Source organism: Echiichthys vipera (genome assembly GCF_963691815.1).
Source record: "Echiichthys vipera genome assembly, chromosome: 23".
Taxonomy (NCBI): domain Eukaryota; kingdom Metazoa; phylum Chordata; class Actinopteri; order Perciformes; family Trachinidae; genus Echiichthys; species Echiichthys vipera.
Window position 1 is genome coordinate 5616078 of NC_139848.1, and position 22291 is coordinate 5638368.

Here is a 22291-nt window from a genome sequence, read left to right on the forward strand (position 1 = left end):
CTGCTGCTGCACAAGATGCACCTCATAAAAGAGGAGCCGTTCCCTGCAGGAAGAGTCCTACATGTTCCCTGTTTGTCTCCAGTTTGGTAGATCACGTCATTGGAACAGTTAGCATGTTAGCATAGCCTGAGTTAGGTTCTGATTAGTTAATTGCTTTTATGGCTCCACCTGTGACTCCTCATGCCTGCCAGCCCAGTCCCTCACAGCCATCATCATGTAAACTACTTCAGGTCCGATACTTTGACTTATGAGCAAATACCTGCTAAAAACGATTGGCATTCCCATCAGCAAGAACCAACATGGTACACGACATACTTGGAAAACGTCTGCATGTTAGCATTCCTCGAGATAATGACCCATTTCTTGCTTTGTGATTGATTTGCAAAATACTGTTTCAGAAATACTTTAACTATTTAGAGCAGGTGTAACTACTTCTACGTCATGATTCTACTTAACAATGTTAGTTGGAGCTCGCAAAACCAAATTACATGCTGTGAACACACTCTACATTCCTCCAGCATGTGAGGACCATGTTCAAACAGCAGGATGTCAACTGTTACTTCAGCAGCTAGAACGCACTGGTCTAGTTTTAAGTCCTGGTTCAGTCAAAAACTTCCCTTCAAGTAGACGTACCTCATATCACATATTCACAGTCAATGTCAATGAAAGGCAACTCTTTGTACTGAATCTGCTCCTCCCAGCAGAGCTTTAGAGCCTGAGCGATGATGTCCTCAGACATCTTTTGAGCAAAATCCAGTATCTGTTTGTTGACTGGAAGAAGGTTCAACAAACAACCATCATCAGCCGGTGTCTCCTCTGAACCGAGAGACAACTTTGACTCCTTCACATCCTTTAAAAGTCCCTTTGTTTCACCTTCTTCTTGTTTGTTGATGATGGACTCCTTCTGTTTGTCTGAACAGGCCCAAGACCAGCATCTGGAATCATTACATCCCATCTCAACTGGAGCAGTTTAACAAGATGGGCATCTGATGATCATTTCCACGACTGCTGAAAAGACCAAAACATATATAAAAAAAGATGTTTTCCCCCAACAAGAATACGTTTCATTACCTGCAACCAATAACCGTAAATCAAGATGATCCAGTTTGTAAATGCCTCGACCGAGGTCATCTGTGTCCAGTGAATAATTAAACATGGAGCATATACTGTAGTCTGTAAACAAGACTTTTCTGTTTACATTAATTCAATTTTTTACAGTCAAAAAGCAACACAAATCATTTGTCTAATTAAAAAAACAACTGCATCCATTTAAACACTTTCTAAAGAACCCATTGCCACAGCGGGGTGTTTCTAATCTCTTACCCTCTGCTCTGTGTTGCAGCTCCTTGCACGTTTGTTTAAGATTCCCACGACCTTCAGAGCTGCTGATAAACAGACAACTGAACCAGTTTTCTCCTGATGCAGGTTGGTGGGAGGAGCAGATCCATCCCCTATACCACCCAAACACACCTTTTCCAGTGTGTTTCTTAAGGTTTTTGGTGCATTTTAAGGATGTATTCATGTGCATGGCTGCTTTAAGAAGCCTAGTTAGTAAGATAGTAAAAGCCTCAACCAAGGCTATTTGGATTTTTGTTCTTCTTAAAGTAAATCTTAAAGTACAGGGAATACTTGTACTTGGGAAAATGTAGTAAATGTATGTGCATAATGAGGGTATAAATACATAGGTGTAAAAAATAATGTGGTGAATGTAGATTCATTGCTAACAGGTCAATTTGCAGTTTATTTATATGCATTCAATGTTGCTCCAAATGTATTCCATGCTGCAATGTTCATACTCTAGTAAAGCATGCAGTATTGATGTTTATGAGTGTGCTGCAGGGCTTAATAGATAGAAATATTATTTATTGGTCACAAGCTGGAAAATTGCATTTTTTTTTTTTTTTAGCAGGCAGTGACTTTAAATGAGTCTAGTTTGAAGTAGTATATGTGTGTGTGTGTGTGTGTGTGTGTGTGTGTGTGTGTGTGTGTGTGTGTGTGTGTGTGTGTGTGTGTGTGTGTGTGTGTGTGTGTGTGTGTGTGTGTGTGTGTGTGTGTGTGTGTGTGTGTGTGTGTGTGTGTGTGTGTGTGTGTGTGTGTGTGTGTGTTTAGCAGCAATTCAATCACTGCACACTGAACTAATGTGAATTTGATGTTGGACAACTTGGACAACTCTTTAAGTAGCATTTAAATTACAGTTTACAGGGCTGGCTTTGCCGTCTTATTCAATTCAATTTTATTTATAGTGCCAAATCATAACAAAAGTTATCTCAGGACACTTTACAGAGTAGGTATAGACCACATTCTATGGCTTATTTATTAAGGTTTTTGGTGCATCAGATTAATTAACCATACCCATCTGCTGAAGGGTCCTTGAGCAAAAGACAGTGGCTGATTCCTTTTTTTTTAAATGTTTTTTTCTATTTATGGAAATGCCATAATAAAATAAAACAAATGCCATTTAGCCGAGGAAGTTTTTTGTCTGTCTAAGTGTTAAAATAAAGACAGCAACGTAGTTTCATTTAAGTGTCATTCAATGAACCAAATGATCCTAAAATCTTGCTACCTCTTTAAATCTGCCTTCTGATTAAAAAGGTCCTCCTTGCAGCCAATCGTGAAGTCCCGAGGCCTGAGGACATACTCATATCAGACAGCGTCACGGCTTTGACCTCTTCTTCTCTCCAGGATGCTCCTCTTTCTCGGTCTGACCGTCTTCTTCTCTGCGAGCTCTTCCGTGGAGATGAACCAGACATCCAAACTGCTGGCGGAGAGCGGAGAGCAGTGCTCAGCCTGCGACTTTCGGGAGCACAGCAAGCAGATGAGGCTCCACAGCATCAAGTCTCAGATCCTCAGTATCCTGCGGCTCGAACAGGCTCCCAACATCAGCCGGGACATGATCCGCCAGCTGCTCCCCAAAGCGCCTCCTCTGACGCAGCTCCTGGACCAGTACGACCCGCGGGTTGAGGACGAGGACCACGCTACGACGGAAACCATCATTACCATGGCCACCAAGCGTAACTATACCCAAATTAAAATAGTATTCGTTTCTTTTTTCTTTTCTTTCTTCTGCACCTTCTGAGCAGCATACGCAAATAGTGAACCGTATGATCCGTGCGTAAATCCTATGCGTAAAGTTTGTTTCCGAGTAGAAACCAGGACAGTTTGGGTGTAAACAACCGTGCAAAATAGTTTAATAGATGAAATATGTTCACTCGAGTTAAGTAACAACAAGTGCTGGACTTTCATGCAAGAGATTTTTAACATTTTTACACAATGTTGGTGGTGTGAATGAGTTTACATCACATTATTGTGTTAAACTCAAACAGCAGCAAAACACATGTTTTGGATTACATACAAACCTGTGTAAAAGACTTGTCCATCTGACATTTACATTACGTGAATTATAATTTCAGGCAATGTTGTTGTCTTGTACTGAGGGTAGTGCAAACATAAGAACTGTTTTGTGGCAAACCGCACATTAGATTTTGATTTAACTTGTGCACGAGAGGATTCTGTGGCTCCAAGGTGGCACTAGAGGGGTCATGGGGTCACGAAGAACATTAAGATTATATCTTGAGGGGGCCATAAATACCCTCAGACAAATTGAAATTGGGCTTTCATTACAAATCTGATGGAAAAGAATGTAACAAACTAGATAATTGAACAACAGCCAGTCATTCTGTATGAAATAAGTTAAATTTGATGATTTCTTCCAGCTAATCCAATCGCCCAGGACGAGTTGTCCTCCTGTTGTCTGTTCAGCCTCAGTCCAAAGATCCAGCCCAAAAACATCCTGCGTGCGCAGCTGTGGGTTCACCTGCGGCCAGCTGACATGGTCACCACCGTGTTTCTGCAGATTTCCCGCCTCAAACCTGGGAAGGAGGGAAACAACACACGAGTCAGAGTCCGCTCCCTAAAGATAGACACCGACGCTGGCGCCGGCTCCTGGCAGAGCATTGACATCAAGTCTCTGCTGCAGGCTTGGCTGCGTCAACCAGAGACTAACTATGGGATCGAGATCAACGCCTATGACTCCCATGGAGAAGATCTGGCTGTCACATCAGCAGAGCCTGGAGAGGAAGGACTGGTGAGTGTACCACAGATCAACACATTAACTTCAAAAACAGATGGAAGTTTGCTGAAGATGGGTTCTTGCATTGCCAGTACATTTTAAATTCCTTTCCAGCAACCGTTCATTGAAGTGAAGATCCTCGACAGCCCCAAGAGATCCCGCCGGGACTCAGGCCTCAACTGTGATGAGGAGTCTGCAGAGACCCGCTGCTGCCGCTACCCACTCACAGTCGACTTCGAAGAGTTCGGCTGGGACTGGATCATCGCACCCAAACGCTATCGGGCGAACTACTGCTCGGGGGAGTGCCAGTTCATGCATCTGCAGCAGTACCCACATGCACACCTGGTGAACAAGGCCAACCCGCGGGGCACAGCGGGGCCCTGCTGCACGCCTACCAAGATGTCGCCCATCAACATGCTCTACTTCAACCGCAAGGAGCAGATCATCTACGGAAAGATCCCATCCATGGTGGTCGACCACTGCGGCTGCTCCTGAGGAAACCCAGGCACATGCAGGGCACAGGCTCCATCATAGAAGTTTCGTATTTAGCAAAAGTGATGCTTTGTTAAAAATCTAAACTTAGACCCAGTAACATCCCATCTATGAAAGAGGTGCAAGGAATATTCTCAATGACAGGACTCCTACAGTTGTCTTTAGTGTCATACTTTGTACTTTTTACAAATATTTGATATCAGACCAAACATTGTAAAACCAAGAGATGTTAATCTGAAGGACCGACTAACTCCTGCCACTTCCTGTCCTCCTCTCTTATGAAAGCATGTCCTGATGTGATCCTTGACCAGAACAAACACTGCAGGGTGTCTTCCATGTGTGCCTTTATTTTGAAAAACATGAACCAAATGACTCTGAGCTGACAGATCACCCTTCCCTGTCCCAAAACTTGTTTGCAAACTCCTCGCTGTGATCTGCTCTCAAGTGTTACAGAGAGATAGAAGGTTTTGTTCTTAGCGAAAGGGCTGCCCTGTCTTACCCTATGATATAAGGAATATAGTGAATGGACGGCACGATAGGCTGAGAGGCCTGTCAACAAAGCAAACCTCCAAGCAAATCTTAAAGGCACCTGTGAGGTTTTCTTGCAATCAAACACAGCTCCCTGTTGGTCACCTGGGGGCTCAGCAGGCACCAAAACCAGACCTCTGAACTCTAACTTCACCCCAACATTCCTATAGAGCAAAAATGAAATCAGAACCAGCCTTGATCTAGAGGCTGTTTCAAATTGGAAAATCATCATTAATGTGTAAAATCTGTTTAGTTTGGGGAGGTTTTGTATCCATTAGGCAGTTGCATTACACGTGAGGGCAGGAACTGTGATCTCAGAGGGAGGTTTGATCTCGATTTGAAGCCGAGTGCAGATGTCCTGACTGTTGTTGTGCCTCACAGGGGTTTCTGACCCAAGAGTCTTTGCTCTGCTGTAGGAACAGAACGTCCACGAGTGACACAGCTTCACATTTGTGATTCTGCGGCACACAAAATGTCCATCAAACGTATCTGGTGCACACTGGTTTGCTTTCCTACAAAAATAAGATCATTCGGATAGTTCATCCTGTTTTTATTGGGATGCTTTTTTCTTAGGATATGCAAATGAATTCACTCGAGGAAGCAAAACAACAAAGGTTTGCATTTCATATAAAGCTAAATTATTCCTCTAAATCAAATGTAAAGGGGGATCTTTTTACATGTTCTAGTTTTAAATTGTAACCTCAAAAAACAAGCATAAAAATATTGAAAGAAGTGGACTTGAAAGGATATTTGTTGCTATTTCTTCTGGATCATGGATGGATTATGAAATAATGGGCCACTGTGCACAGACACGTGAGGCCCCCACTTGCACAAAACACCCAATGCCTCCTTTGTTCTGCATATTTAATTTTCCTCTCTTTGTGATTGTTTTGCATCCATTTCTAGCAATTTTGTGGTAATTTTACGCGTCTCTGTGGTTCGTTTGTAGTTCTGTGTAGGTTTGTGGTCACTGACAGTATCTTTGTGATCATTCTGTGCTTTTCTCAGCAGGGCCCCGTTAAGTAATCCATCGATGGTCACTTACAATTTACTGTAAGTAGCATATACGTACGTGCACACAGAGCCGAAGTAAACAAGACCTCAGGCCATGGTGCTGCATTTGAGGTCAGAATTTGAATGAAATGACATGATGAGAGCGAAAACGGCTGAAAACGAAGCATTGAACCAATGAGGCGATGAGTGAACACATTGACAAACACTTGAAAATATCATTTTCTAAGGTAAAATGTTTTTCTGCCTTGGATACATCTTGGTGTCATTGAAAGCACCATCAGTTTGGGAGCAATTCTTGCATTGACCTGAATTACCTTGTTTATTTAATTATCACAAATAAAGACTGGAACCAGTGATTGAATGCTTTGGAAAATGGGAATGTGAAGTCATTTAAAGGTGCTTTTTCCTCATGGCTGTCTGAGTTTGCAAACGGTCGAAGCCAAATGTTTCTGGGAAATGAAATGTTATTTATTTCTGACACCAGGTGACGCCAACGTGCACTGTTTTCAAACTGAGGGAGTGAGAACATGACCTTTATGTCACCTGGTGGTTCACACACTCTGTATCAGTGTATATGAACAATCATGCATGTACTATACACTTCTACATGCAGTGTTAAAGTATGGGAGGAAAGGGTTAGCCCAGAGCTGAGGGATTATTACTCTTAAACACGCATGAATAACGGTTCGATCATGTTTCGGTGAGAAAACGAATGAATGCTTGAATGCATTTATAAATGTTTCAGATTTAACTTTTTATTGTGCTACTGGACAAAACAATATCTTCTCTTCCATGTTAAATAACAGGAACAACTTTAATCCCTAAATCAGTTTCCACACTGCTGGGATTTGTGACCCAACATGGTGCGAGAAGTGTTTGAGTTATTGTTTTTTCATTAGTCCAGGACCTAATTAGGGACACAATTCAACTTCACAAAAACAAAAATATATATATTTATTAATTATACATCCAAAATGTATTTCCTAGCCTGTAAATAATCTTGCAAACCCCTCTGTTTTATCTTGTGACCCATTAGAGGTTGTTATTATTATTATTGGCCAAATCTAATACTCACACACGTCTATTTTATAGCTTTTTATTGATAATTAGAGTCTTGATTTTCACTCTTATGTTTTTAATTATTGTCTTATATTAGTCTGAAGTTAAGTTTCAGTTTCAGAGTTGTAGGTGTGAGTTACTTTCTCATTCTCTGAAAACACGTGGTCCCCCTTAGCTCTTCCAATTACTGGCTTTCCTCCCCCGGAAACAACATTATTTTGCTTTTAATCACATCCAATACAATTTTCACATATAGTTTAACACCCTTAGAGTGTGTGAGAAACACATTTACATGAGTTTAACCTTGATTTTTTGTTAATTTTACTAAATCTACAGGGTAAAAAATGTGTTTATATTTGTTGTTATGAGCCAGCTTGCTAACTGATAGAACAGCCGTTTTTCATCGTTCTGATTGGCTGTCACAAGAAAAGGGGCGGGCGCATGTCAGGAAGCTTAAGCTGTGATTGGCTGACACTGTTTCCGTACAGTACTTTAGCAGAAATAGCCTGAGAGACGTTGGAACAATTTTGGAAACATATTTTCTGAAATATAACTGCTTTTCTTCAGGTATTTTACACTTTTCAACCAAATAAAAGGTAAGTTAAATGTCCAATTTCCTCGCATAGCAACCAAATGTAGCCCAAACCTGTTATTGACATAAATGTACCGTTAGCCAAACTGACGTACTAAAACAACCGTTGGTTCGATATTAACGTTGCCGAATCCACTAATTATGAATAAACATTTAGATAAAGTATTATATTTAATACTACGACGCTGGTATTTATTGAAATATACAATAAATGCTTAAAAAGTCACATTTCTGGGCGGAATTTGGTTTAAGAAGACCGTGGTGAGTTCACGGGAGATTTCAGGTGTGGGAATTTTCTAAACTGACGCTGGAGGAGAATTGGTAGCAGTCTGCAAAACGAAACTTATAGATTAAAATATTACTGCTGAGTTTGAATAGTTAAAATAATAATAATAATAATAATAATAACAATAAGCCTTGATCCAACAACAACTCAAGCTGAGTAGCAGTGGTAGTTGTGTAACTATCTTCATTTTTGGAAATGCAAGAATGAGTCAAATCCATATCTTTCTTTTTTATTTGTCTTTCTCTTTTGAGTTTCCATCAAAATATTACTCTAAAGTCTTTGCTGTTGTGCAAAACACTGATTTCCTTCAAGCTCCAGAGCTCCCTGACCTTTGACCTCTGACCATACTGACGAAAGGAACAGAAAACCGGTTAAAATGATCAAATTATTGCATTATTCCAATAGTTTGAAGGTCTTAAAGGACTTTATGGATCAAATTTAACTTTATTGAGTGCTGTGGGAAAACTGGGAGGCTGAGGAGGCAACTTAATTCAACTAAAATAGTCCTACTGCAGATTATAGTTTGAATAAACAATTACTTTCAGTTAAAAATAGCACATTTCCTATTGTTAGTTTAGTTTTGACAAAGGTGATTTGTTGTTTTGGCTCGAGCCCAGCTGATGAATCTGTTTGGGTAGTTATTACCCAATCACAAATATATTGTTTTTTTTCCATACATATCAAAAAACAAGAACATTTTGATAAAGAAATGTCCAAAATATCAGTTTACGGTGTCCCCAGAGAGCACTGACATGTTTATTATTAACTCTAAAAGGTCCTGCTCAGTTCATTAACAGATCTCTATCCAAAATGATTAATGTTAATGTAATAACATATAGGCTCATTGTCAGATTGCTGATATAAAGTGTCTACGATGAGTGTTATGCTCTAGTTTTTTACTCAAACAAACCTGCTCTTGTTCACCAGAAGATGGCACAGTGGTGCCAGCTGCAGATGCTGGACTGCAAGTACCTGGAGCAGGTGGACCAGCTGTACGACGACTCCTTTCCCATGGACATCCGACAGTACCTGAGCAAGTGGATCGAGAGCATCGACTGGTAAGAAGAGGTCACTTTGTGCTCTGGGAAACTGGGACGGGCACGCTTTAATGAACCAATCATCGGTTAATTAGAAGATGAATCAGTCGTGAAAATAATCCTTAGTTGCAGCTCAATTACAAATCATAATTGCAATTAAATGATTATGATTTATTTATTTATTGATCTCCTCAAATGTCTTTTGGATGTCTTGTTTTGTTGGACCGATGATCAATAATCAGAGAATATTCTGTGTTTTTGCTTATTAAATGCTTTTACTATTGAAATAGTTGCAGAATTTCAAGTGTATTAATCGATTACTGGTTTGAGTCCTGACCCCAAGTGAAGGAGTTCAAGGACCTCGGGATCATGTTCACGAGTGAGGGGACGATGGAGCGTGAGTTTGGCCGGAGAATCGGAGCAGCGGGGGCGGAGCTGCAGTCGCTCTACCGCACCGTTGTGACGAAAAGAGAGCTGAGCAGGAAGGCAAAGCTCTGGATCTACCGGCCAATCTTCGTTCCTACCCTCACCTGTGGTCATGAAAGCTGGGTCAGGACCCAAAGAACCAGGTCCAGGTCCAAGCGTGTGAAATGTGTTTTCTCAGGAGGGGGTCTGGAGTCTCCCTTAGAGAGAGGGGGAGAAGTTCAGCATCCGTGAGGAACTCGGAGTAGAGCCGCTGCTCCTTTGCGTTGAAAGGAGCCAGTTGAGGTGGTTCAGGATCATCTGGTAAGGATGAACCCTGGGCGCCTCCCTAGGGAGGTGTTCCAGGCACGTCCAGCTGGGAGGAGGTCTCGGGGAAGACCCAGGACCAGGTGGAGAGATTAGATCTCCACACTGGCCTGGGAACGCCTCAGGATCCCCCAGTTAGAGCTGGTTAATGTGGTCCGGTAAAGAGAAGTTTGGGGTCCCCTGCTGGAGCTGCTGCCCCCGCGACTTGACCCCGGATAAGAGGCTGAAGATGAGATGAGATAGTTTGATTTTGCGTTTCTTCTTCCTGGTGAACTGTAATTCATTAGTATGTAAATGTATGCTATGCTAAAAGGCAATTGAAAGACTTCTGAACTGGGGTCAAAAACATAAATATAATGTTAATTAATGTACCTTAATTGACATCAGATCATCACTCATAGTTGACTTTTTTGAATTGGGTTTTCACTGATTCATTCGGGATGATTATGATTGTTTGTCGTCGTAGAATTTGTAGTTAAGTTAAACAATCAGTTAATTTGATCAACAGAAAATGTAATACTCCACTTATTATATACTGGTCAGATAAATGGATAATCAATTTGCAGCAGTAGTAGCAGTGGTGCTGTGTTCTCTGCCTCCTCAGGGACACAGTGGCGGTTCAGGACTCTCTGGCCACTGTTCGCTTCCACGACCTCCTGGCTCAGCTGGACGACCAACACAGCCGCTTCGCCCTGGAGAACAACTTCCTGCTGCAGCACAACATCCGCAAAATCAAGAGGAACCTGCAGGTCCGATTGCAGCCAGACCCGACACTCCAGTCCCCGTGTAGTGTGTTAGTTCTAACTTGTAGTTTTGGTGATGCACCCTAAATGTCTCTGCAGGATCGGTTCCAGGAAGATCCAGTCCACATGGCCATGATCATCTCCAGAAACCTGAAGGAGGAGCAGAAGATCCTGGTCAGTGCGAAGAGCGCCGAGGTAAAACATCTTTTGACTGAACTTTTTATTTCTTGGATAACAAGGGGCAAAAAATACACTTTCACTGTTTCTGTTACTATGACCTTGTAATTTGGCACTTAGGGCGCCCTCCCACTGTGCCTCCGTCCCGTGCCCCGTGCTTTAGGGTCCTTGTCCCCTCCTCCAGGCCCCTTTGTACTCACACTACCTGGGCCTCGGAGAATGCTTCTTGCTGCCTATACGTCATCACGTCGTAACATGTCACGCGCATTGATGACGTCATGGCGATGCGTGGCTTTGTTTCCAAATATTTCCGTAGACCTCTGAGTTTTTGTGCGTGTTGTCGACTGTTTTTGAATCTTTTCATCGTCCAAATCTGCAGTAAACACTCCACCTCCGCATCACACCAACATGAACCTTTCACCGCCATTGTTTGAAATGTCCGCGCATGGTCCCTCCTTCTTTTTTCTATGTCCCAACAGACGCACAGGAAATGACCTCAGAACTGCCGTAGGCCTCGTGCTCTTACACGTGCGCACGCTCATGCTCGTACATATGCAAACGTGCTTTACTAAAGCCCACCTCTCCCAAACGGGCCGTGGACGGCAAGCGTGCCGCTCCTAGACGCAGTACTGTTGCACTCACACTGGTCAAAGGAACCAGACTTTACCTGTGGAACCTGTTTGGGCACGGTACGGATGGACAGTGTGAGTGCGCTCTTAAGTCAAATTAGTTATTGACACCCTACCAATTAACTAACTCATTCTGATAAATTATTTAGTGAGGCTTCATACACAGTTGTAGTTGAGTACAATTCAGAATTTATAAAGAATTACATTTCAAATAATAAATGAATCTTTACTTGGGCTCTAGTGGAGCAGTTCTCAAAGTAAAATAAAGTTTCACCTCCTGTCTGCAGCAGGAGGGTGAGGGGGCAGTGTCGGCCATGGTGGTGGAGAAACAGAAGCTGGACAACAAAGTGAAGGAGATGAAAGATAGAGTCCAGGTAAAACAACATGGAATAATAAGGGATTTAATACTGTATACACACAGTTGAAGCTAAAATTCCTTTTCAAATCGTCTTCTTCAGATGGCGGATCAGAACATAAAGAACCTGGAAGATGTGCAGGACGAGTATGACTTCAAAGTCAACACGCTGAAGAACAGAGGTGAGAGAAATTGAACTGTGTACAAAGGGAAACAATTAGGTGTTTCGTGAAGGTGTGTCAGTGGTCATGAGACGGAATTCTGTTTTTGGAAGAGTTAGATTGGGAAGATGATTTCAAGTTCATTTGTTTCTGTAGAGAATGAAATGAACGGCATGACACAAAAGGAGCTGGAGAAAGAGAAGATGACCGTTGGGAGGATGTGCTTTGACCTGAAAGCCAAACGACAGGTGAGCGCACAGACGTGTTGGTTCCTGTAAAATGAATCCAGGACTTTGGAGAAACTTCTCTGCAGAAGTTTTCTGGGGAACAAAAATGTCAACCAAGCACTTTAGTTTCTCGTAGATCTTTTTGTGTGTGCACTAAAGGCTCATTGCTCTCAAACACTGGTCATCTGCAGCCCTTCCCACAGGCTACAGGTCTTGTTGAGCCCTTTTTGATTGTGGATATTTGTTTATTTAATATTTTTATACTTGAATCATCAAGATCTAGCTTTTGTTTGTTCAATGCACAACATTTACAGTGGAGCAGTCGTGGATAATCCGTCTCCCACCAACGATGCTGTTGAAACGGTTCCATGTTCTCTGCCGTTCCTCAGGACGTGGTGATCCAGCTGACGGACCTCCTGAACATCACTCAGGCGTTACTCTCAGACCTGATTTCCGAGGAGCTGCCGGAGTGGAAGCAGCGGCAGCAGATCGCCTGTATCGGAGGTCCCCCCAACGCCTGCGTGGACCAGGTGCAGAACTGGTGAGACTTCCTGTCATCCAGTAAGCTTTAAACAACAACCGGATCTCTCCTTCAGTGTCTGCATTCAAGGTCCTCTTTGCATCCTTTCCCCTCCTCTTCCTGTTCTCTTCCATCCTCCTCTTGTTCCCCTCTCCTCCTCCCTTCCCCTCCTCCTCCTCCTCCTCCTCCTGCTGCAGGTTCACAGCAGTAGCAGAGAGTCTCCAACAGGTCCGTCAGCACCTGAAGAAGCTGCAAGAGTTGGAGCAGAAGTTCACGTACGACAGCGACCCCATCACACAGAAGAAAGCTTCCCTGGAGGCCCGAGCCCTCGACCTCCTCAAGAACCTTCTCTCCAAGTAAGGAACCTCTCACTCAAGTTAGTCATCATTATTGATTATTGATTATCAACGAGGAAATGGATCTCATACCTTAGTACGGCTAGTAATGGTGTGTATGTGTGTGTGTGTGTGTGTGTGTGTGTGTAGCTCTCTGGTTGTAGAGAGGCAGCCCTGCATGCCCACCCATCCACAAAGACCCCTCGTGCTGAAAACAGGTGTCCAGTTCACCGTGAAACTCCGGTAAGAACGACTACTGTCTTCCTGATGTCTATTACCTAAATACCATGAAGTCACTTAAAGGGAAACTGTTTTCAATGAAATCTGTGGCACTGCAGTGCGGACAGTACAGCCCTCCTCTCGCCAACTTCCTGTTTCAGTTGAACATCTCAGGGTTTTTTTTTTTCGTTTCAGGTTCCTGGTGAAGCTGCAGGAGTTTAACTACCAGCTCAAAGTCAAGGCTGTGTTCGATAAGTAAGCTGCGTTCAAGAGTTTGTGTAACCCGTTGTGATATATCTGTTTGAGCCTGTTACTTAACCTGTCTTCTCCTGTTCGTCCAGAGATGTGACCGAGAAGAAAGGGTGAGTCTCAAAACCAATTACACACATTTCAATATCTATTTTTGTTGTATAAAGTAAGATTAACACATCTATTACTATACTTCCACTGTATCTGTATTATTAAGTTAGGAGAAGCTCATGGGGGAGAAATGTTCTTTATGTTTGAATGTAAATAAATTCCTGCTCCTCCATCGTCTTCTTGTTCATCCTCCCTATCTCCTCTCCTCCTCTTGTTCAAATTTAAATAAATGCAGAATAAATTGCTCTCAACGATACGTCTGTTGTCAGGTTTCGGAAGTTTAATATTTTGGGAACAAACACCAAAGTTATGAACATGGAGGAGTCGAACGGCAGTCTGGCAGCAGAGTTCAGACATTTGGTAAGATTTTCATCCTTTTATCGGAGCTTTGCTGAAATGAGCAAGTCAATTGTGCTGGTTTTAATTTTTTGTTCATTCGTCCGTTAGATCATTTAAAGTCATGTTTGTCTTGAGCTTGGTTTACAGCATGAAGAGTTTTAAATAAAGAGTAAAGTTTGTGCTCTGATGAGGGGAGGTGCAGGCAGTTAAACCTAAAAAATAACAATCACAACAACACTGAATAAGTGTTGGGATGGAGGGATGGGGCGTATTTGGAGGGAAATATGATGTATACCTTTCACAAACACCAAATGGACGCTAACTACTTCTTGTTCTTCACGCAGCAACTGAAAGAGCAGAAAGTCGCCGGCAACCGAACAAACGAGGTAAGATCCTCGGTTTTCTCTGAGAAATACCTGTTTTCCAAAAGTGCTTAACTATTTATTTATTTTTCAGGCGAAAAAGAAGTAGAATTACCGAGGGTACACAGCTCTCAACCAAGTCTGTAAATTAAATATAAGTAGGTAACCTAAAGATGTTACTGTACGCAATAGAGTGATTATTCCACATTTATGGCTTCTCCGTTAATTAAATGTTTCTTTTACAGAATCGTGCAAATGATTTATAGATTAAAATTATTTTGATGAAATCTCACTATTTAAGCTTAGATTGGAGCATTCGTCGATGATGAAATTAACAGATTATACGGCACAGATACAATTTCATAAATGGTGTCATTTTAAAACCGGTGAGTTTGGGGGTCCAGAGAGTTTTGCTCATGTGAGATTGAGCTCTCTCTCTCTCTCTCTCTCTCTCTCTCTCTCTCTCTCTCTCTCTCTCTCTCTCTCTCTCGCTCCGTGGTGTGTTCAGGGTCCCCTGATCGTCACAGAGGAGCTTCACTCACTCAGCTTTGAATCCGAGCTGCAGCTCAACCAGTCGGGACTCAACATCAAACTGGAGGTGAGACCAGACGACAGAAATAGTTACTTACTCTGGGTTTGTATGTGAGTTTGTTCATTGCTGTTGTTGTTGTTGTTGTAGGCCATGTCTCTGCCTGTTGTGGTCATCTCTAACGTCTGTCAGCTGCCCAGTGGCTGGGCCTCCATCCTCTGGTACAACATGCTGACCACGGAGCCCAAGGTGAGCACACAAACTCAGAAGAGGAAGGGCTGCATTGATTTAAAGCCTGACCAACACATTGTCCATTATTGGCTCATCAATTGCAAACTCAGGTGTTCTCACTGCTGATAAACAGAGAAAAGTGAAAGATAAATTGTAGTATATAAGTATATAAAAGAGAAACTAAAGGTCAAATGACAGCAAATTCAGCAATAGCGGTTTATGAAAACAATATATGACCTAATTAAGCAATGAAGTGACCAGCTGCAACATTAAAATGATGAACACAATCATTTTTTGTTTGTTATTGGTTTATCATCATCTTGCTTTGCTAAACACCGTTATGATTGAATATAAAAGTATAATAATAATAATTCTAAGTTACTTCAAGTGGATCAGCTGCCTAAACTTTATGTAAGGTGTTGTTTTTTATGTGTGTGTTTTTGTTTATTTACATTTATTTGCATAAATTCAGGAAGTGACATCACACGTTCTGTTTGAGACGCTTGATGAGAAAAAGGGGCGGGGTATACTTTTTATTTATTTATTATATTTTCTTCTTCACACTCCTTCAGGCACAAATTGCATTCAAATTTTGCTGTTTTCTGTGCAAATGATGATGGATGATGAATGCTGCCTTAAAATAATGCATCAATGATTAATTAGTGTGAAAATACTGAGTACACCCTCCACCGCTGCTGTCGTCCCTGAAGTTTATTGTTGTTGCTCTTTCATAATCAAAATAGAGCGTCCTCACTATGAAGGTTTTTATTTATCCAAAAAAATGAAAATGCGTTTCTTATTTCCCCATCTCTCCTCTACTCCCCCTCTTTTCTCTCCTCGTCCTCAGAATTTGAAGTTCTTCCTGACCCCTCCGACGGCGAAGTGGTCTCAGCTGTCTGAGGTCCTCAGCTGGCAGTTCTCCTCCGTCACCAAGCGAGGTCTGAACCAGGAGCAGCTCAACATGCTGGCTGACAAGCTGCTCGGTAGGAAACACAACTTTTATAGATGAACACCTCTGTTACTCGTACAGTTCCACGAACCTCAGTGTTTCTCTGCAGGAGCCAAAGCCCAGAGGAACCCAGAGGGACAAATCCCCTGGATCAAGTTCTGCAAGGTGAGCCACAGTTAGAGATGCATCAGTCCGTCGGCCAGTCACTCTCAGTTGCGGCCGATTCTGTGCCGGTCAAATTGACACACATGTGCTGCACAGTGGTTCATGTGGACAGCATCACAGACAGTAACTGACACACACTTTATCTCCAAAAAGCGACCGGTGACTATATCTGTGATATAGGTTGGGATTAAAAATCAGAAAGAACGAGGTCGCGGGTACAACGGACGAAATGTGTTTCCTCAGGAGGGGGTCTGGAGTCTCCCTTAGAGAGAGGGGGAGAAGTTCAGCCATCCGTGAGGAACTCGGAGTAGAGCCGCTGCTCCTTTGCGTTGAAAGGAGCCAGTTGAGGTGGTTCAGGATCATCTGGTAAGGATGAACCCTGGGCGCCTCCCTAGGGAGTTGTTCCAGGCACGTCCAGCTGGGAGGAGGCCTCGGGGAAGACCCAGGACCAGGTGGAGAGATTAGATCTCCACACTGGCCTGGGAACGCCTCAGGATCCCCCAGATAGAGCTGGTTATTGGGCCTGGGAAAGGGAAGTTTAGGGTCCCCTGCTAAAGCTGCTGCCCCTGAGACCTGATCCTGGATCAGAGGCTGAAGATGAGATGAGATGAGACGTGGTCTTATTCTGTCAGGTGTGTCATTTGTTTTTGTTTGCTTGCACTGCACAGTATCCTTGCTAAGCTAAACCCCTTTCCCTTTGTCCAGCAGCAGAGTGCCAATGAGAAAGCGTTCCCCTTCTGGCTGTGGATCGAAGGAATCCTGGATTTGATTAAAAGACACCTGCTTTCCCTCTGGAACGACGGGTGAGTGCTGTGAAAGTACCAACACCACACTGTAGAAATACATCAAGGATCCTTTCTTTTCTGTGACCTTGAACAGACACTGCAGGTGTCTGAGACGGACGAAGGGCTCTTCTCATTTCTCTGTTTTGGGTGTCCTCTCGATGCCATCGATCTCAGCAAGCCATCTTGAAGGATGTCTAAATTCTTAAAATGCATTTTGAGGAGATAGGAGGCGCTGTGAGTGAGGATGCACAGGTGTAAGTCTTTTTGGTACCTGTGACGTAGAAAAGAGGCGTGACACACACCTGGAGTGAACACACTACGGCAGCTGTGCCACACACACCTCTCTCCTCTGCACCTCACCTGGGAGAGACTTTGGTAAACAACAGTGATTAGAAAAGAGAAACTTTCCCAAAAGGCAACAAGCTACGAAACTGAAAATGCATCGTGTTGGAGCTGTTTAGTTATTGTTAGTAGTTAGTTTTGTTTACTGTTCTGTTTAGTGTGTAGTTCGTTAAAGATTAGATTTCTATTGGTATTCTGGTTTATTATTTGTTTATTTAGTTGTTCCTCGTTTAGTAATTTTGTTTTGTTTCATTCAGGCACTTAAGGGGGCACCTGATCTTATATAGGTAGGCCGTCTGTGAGGGACCAGCATGCACCTGGGTGGGCAGATGGTTTCGTACCAGAGCGGGAGAGGCACAGGGTTGTCTTCTGTTTTGTTTGCTCACTTTTGGGAGGTTTATACACCTCCTTTTGTGTTGAAATGTGTGTGTTTATGTTTTCTCCCATCGGCGTACATCCCAGCCCACGGTGCATCAGTGGCCTTTTGATTCGTACCGTTTAACGTTTGATTTGACATTTTTTCTTTCCGTTTGACAAACAGCTACGACACATAGAGTAATAAAACATCAAACATGTGTCTGACAGAGTGTTTTGATTAGTGGCTCTGTTTAAACATCCAAAGCACCCAAACATGTATGGCCCCCGTAAATCCACCTGCATATATTTAATGCCTTTCCAGTCTTCGGACTACTCACACTGCTCAGCCCTAAATGCCAAATTTACCTATTCACCCGTTTGGAGAAGCTGGGGATCAAACTGCCAATCTGCTGATTATCAGACGCTCTCCCTCCTGAGTCCCAGTCGCCCTTGGTGATGTGTGTTCGCACCTTTCATCCACATCCCCTACAATGGTGGAGCAACGGTGACACACCGCCCGTGTCTTAACGCTCTCTTAACCTTCACAGTGTTTTGTTTTGGGGGAGACGGCACCTCAACATTATAACAAATACATAACAGTGATCCACAGGAAAAGCAGCAAACCTTCACATTTGTGAAGCTAAAGCCAAAGTAAAGTACCTCCTTCAGTACAGTATTTGAGTCAGTGTACTTGTTTACATTCCTCTGGTGTTTCCTGTCTGCAGCTCCATCATGGGCTTCATCAGTAAGGAGCGGGAGAAGGGTCTGCTGAGTGATAAATGTCCCGGCACCTTCCTGCTCAGGTTCAGTGAGAGCAGCAGGGAGGGAGCCATCACCTTCACCTGGATTGAACACGACGTCCACGGTGAGCAAAATGGGCCTCCTCCTTTTTTCAGCAGTCACAGTTTTACCTCTTTGTTGCCTCTAAACGTCAGGTAGATAAATAACTGCGTCTAAATATATTTGCTGCTCAAACACACTTTATTTTCGATTAAATGAGTTGTCCTGTGATATGATCTTAACGTTTACCATGTGCATTTAATGAAACCCATTCGGACCAGTCACACTGATGTTTGTCAGACTTTGTCTGCGAGCTGTTGGCTGATGTGTGTCCTGTTTTGTCACACCAACAATCTAAACCCAAATATATATATTCAATGTTTGGTTGTGTTTGTCAAAGGAATGCATCAAATGCTCACCAGTAAAGATTTTGCATTTTGAGAATAAAGGTTGGTTGCTGATGCGTGTTAACGTCTGTTGCATGAACGCTCTTCTGGACTCAGACAAGCCGCTCTTCCACTCTGTGGAGCCGTACACCAAGAAGGAGCTGTCGGCCGTCTCTCTGCCCGACATCATCCGCACCTACAAGGTGATGGCTGCCGAGAACATCCCAGAGAACCCGCTCCGCTTCCTCTACCCCAACATCCCCAAAGACAAGGCCTTTGGGAAGTACTACCCCAAACCATCCGAGAGTAAGTCCCCAAGCTCCAGTTACATTTGACTGCACTTTGAACTGCACTCCATGTATTTGACACCATACTTTAAATACATTTTTCTGATGATACTTCAGAGCTTTCACTCATGTCAACGCATTTATAAACCAAACCATTTGTGTTTGACTTCCAGCTCCAGAGCCCATGGACGTGGAGAACAATCCAGAGAAGAGTGGCTACATGAAGACGGAGCTCATATCCGTCTCTGAGGTGTAAGTATTCACATTTATGACGATTGATGCGATATCTTTTGTCAGAGATTGAACCGCCAGTATCGTCGCTCTTCTGTCCAGACATCCGTCCCGACTGCAGGACAACATGATGCCGATGTCTCCTGACGACTACAAGGTTTTGTCGCAGTACGTCAGTCCCAGAGACATCGATGCTGTGGTGAGTCCTGCAGCTTAACCGACCGCTGCTCTGCCTTAAATGTCAGATCTGCTTCCATTCAAATTTAGCTGCTGCTACTTTCACGGCAGTACGACACCTGCTTAGTGTCAGTGAGCACTGACAATCAGAAAATAACACACAAGTAGAGTCAACACAGGTGTCACAGTCAGTAAACTAAAACGCATACTACGGCTGTTAAAATCTGCCAATGATGACGTTATATATAAAATACAGAGCTCCACTAGTTGTCTTTGAGACAGCCCCTGTGTAGGTTTATTTATTTCAACACAAACATGTCTTTAAAATTGAAGCTTTGCCAGTTTTCATCTTCCCTCCTTCTGTTCATTCCTCCTGTGATGTGATTGGAGCTAAAGTCACGCCGGCTTCATGCTGTTGGTGTTTGTCTTCCTTCTCTGCTTTCAGGCCAACAATCTGATTTCTGGATTTGGAGAGTTTGACGTTCAGGTAGCTGCAGCTCTAATCTGTTGCTCTGCACTCAGGGCGCACTCCCACTGTCCATCCGTACCGCGGCCCAGGCCCGTTTGCGCTCACATTACTTGAAATGATCTGGGTCGCGGCCCGAATGCTTCTTGCTTATGCGTCATCACTCTTCGGAGATCTAAGTTTTGTCCGTCCAAATCTGCAGTAAACACTCCACCTTCACATCAGACCACCGTTAACCGTTCAGCACGTCATCTTAAATGTCCGTTGCGGAGAACAGACGCGTATAAAAAGACATCAGGACCGCCGTCAATGCTCGCGCTCATGCTCGTGCACGCGCTCATGTTCGTACACACGCTCATGTTGGTACACGCGCTCATGTTGGTACACGCGCTCATGTTGGTACACGCGCTCATGTTGGTACACGCTCTCATGTTTGTGCACGCTCGCATGTTTGTGCACGCTCTCATGTTTGTGCACGCTCTCATGTTTGTGCACGCTCTCATGTTTGTGCACGCTCTCATGTTTGTGCACGCTCTCATGTTTGTGCACGCGCTCATGTTCGTGCACGCGCTCATGTTCGTGCACGCGCTCATGTTCGTGTTCATGTTCGTGCACGCTCTCATGTTCGTGCACGCTCTCATGTTCGTACATGCGCTCATGTTCGTGCACGCGCTCATGTTCGTACACGCGCTCATGTTGGTACACGCTCTCGTGTTCGTGCACATGCTCATGTTCGTGCTCGTACATGTGCATCCGTGCCGTGCAAGCGTGCCGTGCAAGCGTGCCGTGCAAGCGTGCCGTGCCTGGGCGCGGTACAGTTGCACTCACACTGGTCAAACAAACTGCACTTTAGCCTTGAAGCAGGCCTGGGCGCGGTACAAACGGACAGTGTGAGTGCGCCCTAAATACTCTTTACACTGCTGTGATCAGGACTTGACTCGTTAACTACAGTTCTCAGCACAAGTTGCTTGACTTTGTGTCTCTGTGCCTCAGAAGGAACGCTTCAGAAAATCCAATGAGCTGTTGTCCTCCTCTCTCCTCCCCAGATGAGTGCAGAGTTTGCAGACCAGAACTGATGCAGCTCCTTCACTTCGTATGGGACTCTCTTTTGTTTCATGTACTTTGCTCTTAGTGGTGATGGAAAGGCCCTGAAACTCTGCGATTATGGAATCAGAATAAAAGTTAGTACGGTTACCAAACCCCCCAGAGACCAATGCCCCATTTGGAGCTGACGTTTCATCAGTCAGTCAGGAGAGCTGTTTACCTGCTGCAGCCTGTGAGGTCGGAGCTGGGAGCACAGAGAGACACACGCGCTGCCCAGGCCAGGTGTGTGACCCCCCCCCCCTACAGAAGTCAGTCCAGCCTGAATGGGGCTTCAGTCGAGTTTAGATGTGATCTGTCACTTTAATTTTGTACATATGTTCCTGTTTGTATCAAATGTGAAGCTCCAAGTCCCCGGCTGTCCAACAGTGGCGTGAAGAATGTGATTCTGTTTGCCTGAACATCCTCTTGTAGCAGGAACTGTGAGCTCAAAGCATCATCTTACTGTGTGTGACACGTAAACACACCATGTACGTGTGCGTCTCCTGAAGCTTTTTATTTAAGAAACTATCGTAGTTTGGATTTCCACAAGTGAGGGAAGCAAACCCAATTAAAGCACTTAAATGCAGTGTTTGCGTTTGTGTAACTGTGTAAAATGATTTAAGGACTAGTCTAAACTGATATTTCATTATTAACTCAGCCTCCAGGGAGTCATTGTGTGTCACACTTGTTTATTATTGTGGAGAGATGCTTTAAATGGACCCGCACACGGATGATCCCCTGTGGTGAGAGAAGAGTGAACTTCTCCAGAGTCAGAATGTTTGAGACTAAACTGTTCGATCACCTGATGATCGTTCTGAGCAACGAGAACCAGGTAAGTTCACCCTCGATGGGCTCAGATCTGGCAGACAGCCTCCACACCTGAGCTGCAGCCTGGAGGAGCACGCGTCCATCAGGTTCTGCTCATCTGTGACGTGAAGCTGCTGCTGCCTCCCTGCCCAGGACCCGAGCACGAGACAGGACACGAGCACATACACACGTGTGCGAATGATTCCTGTGTTTGTTATTAATTCATGTGTTCACTGAGACTTGAGTCCAGTTGAGTCCTTCTTAGTAAACTCGCTCCAGTCTCAGCAGGGACGTTAAAGGAGCAGCCTGTTCAAAGAGGAGTTAGGGCGCCCTCCTGTGGCCGCGACCACAAACTACAACTGCATCCAGCTCAAGTTAGCGGAAGTAGATATGAAGCACTTCCGCTTACACCCTTCACAATAACAGTGAGACTCCTGTGTGCGCGCGCTAATAATGATATAAGTACACTACGCTTGTGTCTGG

At 43.8% G+C, this 22291-nt stretch overlaps 2 protein-coding genes across 5 annotated transcripts; both read left to right on the top strand.

The window, feature by feature from the left end:
- Window positions 1–654: 654 nt before the first annotated feature.
- On the top strand, window positions 655–4570 carry LOC310964963 (growth/differentiation factor 8-like). Its single transcript, XM_083938303.1, has 4 exons — window positions 655–1425; window positions 2683–3011; window positions 3714–4084; window positions 4184–4570. Exons 2-4 carry the CDS (start codon window positions 2684–2686, stop codon window positions 4562–4564), a joined length of 1080 nt encoding a protein of 359 aa, XP_083794429.1. The 5' UTR covers window positions 655–1425; window position 2683; the 3' UTR covers window positions 4565–4570.
- Window positions 4571–7631: 3061 nt separating this feature from the next.
- Window positions 7632–21574, top strand: stat1a (signal transducer and activator of transcription 1a). Of its 4 annotated transcripts, none has more exons than XM_083938329.1 (25): window positions 7632–7758; window positions 8971–9098; window positions 10411–10555; window positions 10649–10744; window positions 11643–11729; window positions 11814–11892; window positions 12028–12119; window positions 12488–12639; window positions 12816–12974; window positions 13104–13196; window positions 13368–13427; window positions 13514–13534; window positions 13802–13892; window positions 14216–14257; window positions 14742–14831; window positions 14913–15011; window positions 15841–15976; window positions 16052–16107; window positions 16813–16910; window positions 18317–18456; window positions 18875–19063; window positions 19218–19296; window positions 19378–19474; window positions 19898–19939; window positions 20965–21574. In XM_083938329.1, exons 2-25 carry the CDS (start codon window positions 8971–8973, stop codon window positions 20992–20994), a joined length of 2301 nt encoding a protein of 766 aa, XP_083794455.1. In that variant the 5' UTR covers window positions 7632–7758; the 3' UTR covers window positions 20995–21574. The 4 variants fall into 4 exon arrangements, with proteins under 4 accessions (XP_083794455.1, XP_083794454.1, XP_083794456.1 ...); XM_083938328.1 differs by having other exon boundaries at window positions 7659–7758; window positions 8968–9098; XM_083938330.1 differs by having other exon boundaries at window positions 7659–7758; window positions 8968–9098; window positions 16816–16910.
- Window positions 21575–22291: the final 717 nt, after the last annotated feature.

Bases quoted from the DNA above. Each gene is read 5' to 3' on its own strand.
- LOC310964963 (XM_083938303.1), top strand. From the start codon at position 2,684: ATGCTCCTCTTTCTCGGTCTGACCGTCTTCTTCTCTGCGAGCTCTTCC. The intron at 3,012-3,713 runs GTAACTATACCC...GATTTCTTCCAG, and splicing joins CATTACCATGGCCACCAAGC to CTAATCCAATCGCCCAGGAC. The intron at 4,085-4,183 runs GTGAGTGTACCA...ATTCCTTTCCAG, and splicing joins AGCCTGGAGAGGAAGGACTG to CAACCGTTCATTGAAGTGAA.
- stat1a (XM_083938329.1), top strand. From the start codon at position 8,971: ATGGCACAGTGGTGCCAGCTGCAGATGCTGGACTGCAAGTACCTGGAG. The intron at 19,064-19,217 runs GTAAGTCCCCAA...TTTGACTTCCAG, and splicing joins CTACCCCAAACCATCCGAGA to CTCCAGAGCCCATGGACGTG. The intron at 19,297-19,377 runs GTAAGTATTCAC...TCTTCTGTCCAG, and splicing joins CTCATATCCGTCTCTGAGGT to ACATCCGTCCCGACTGCAGG.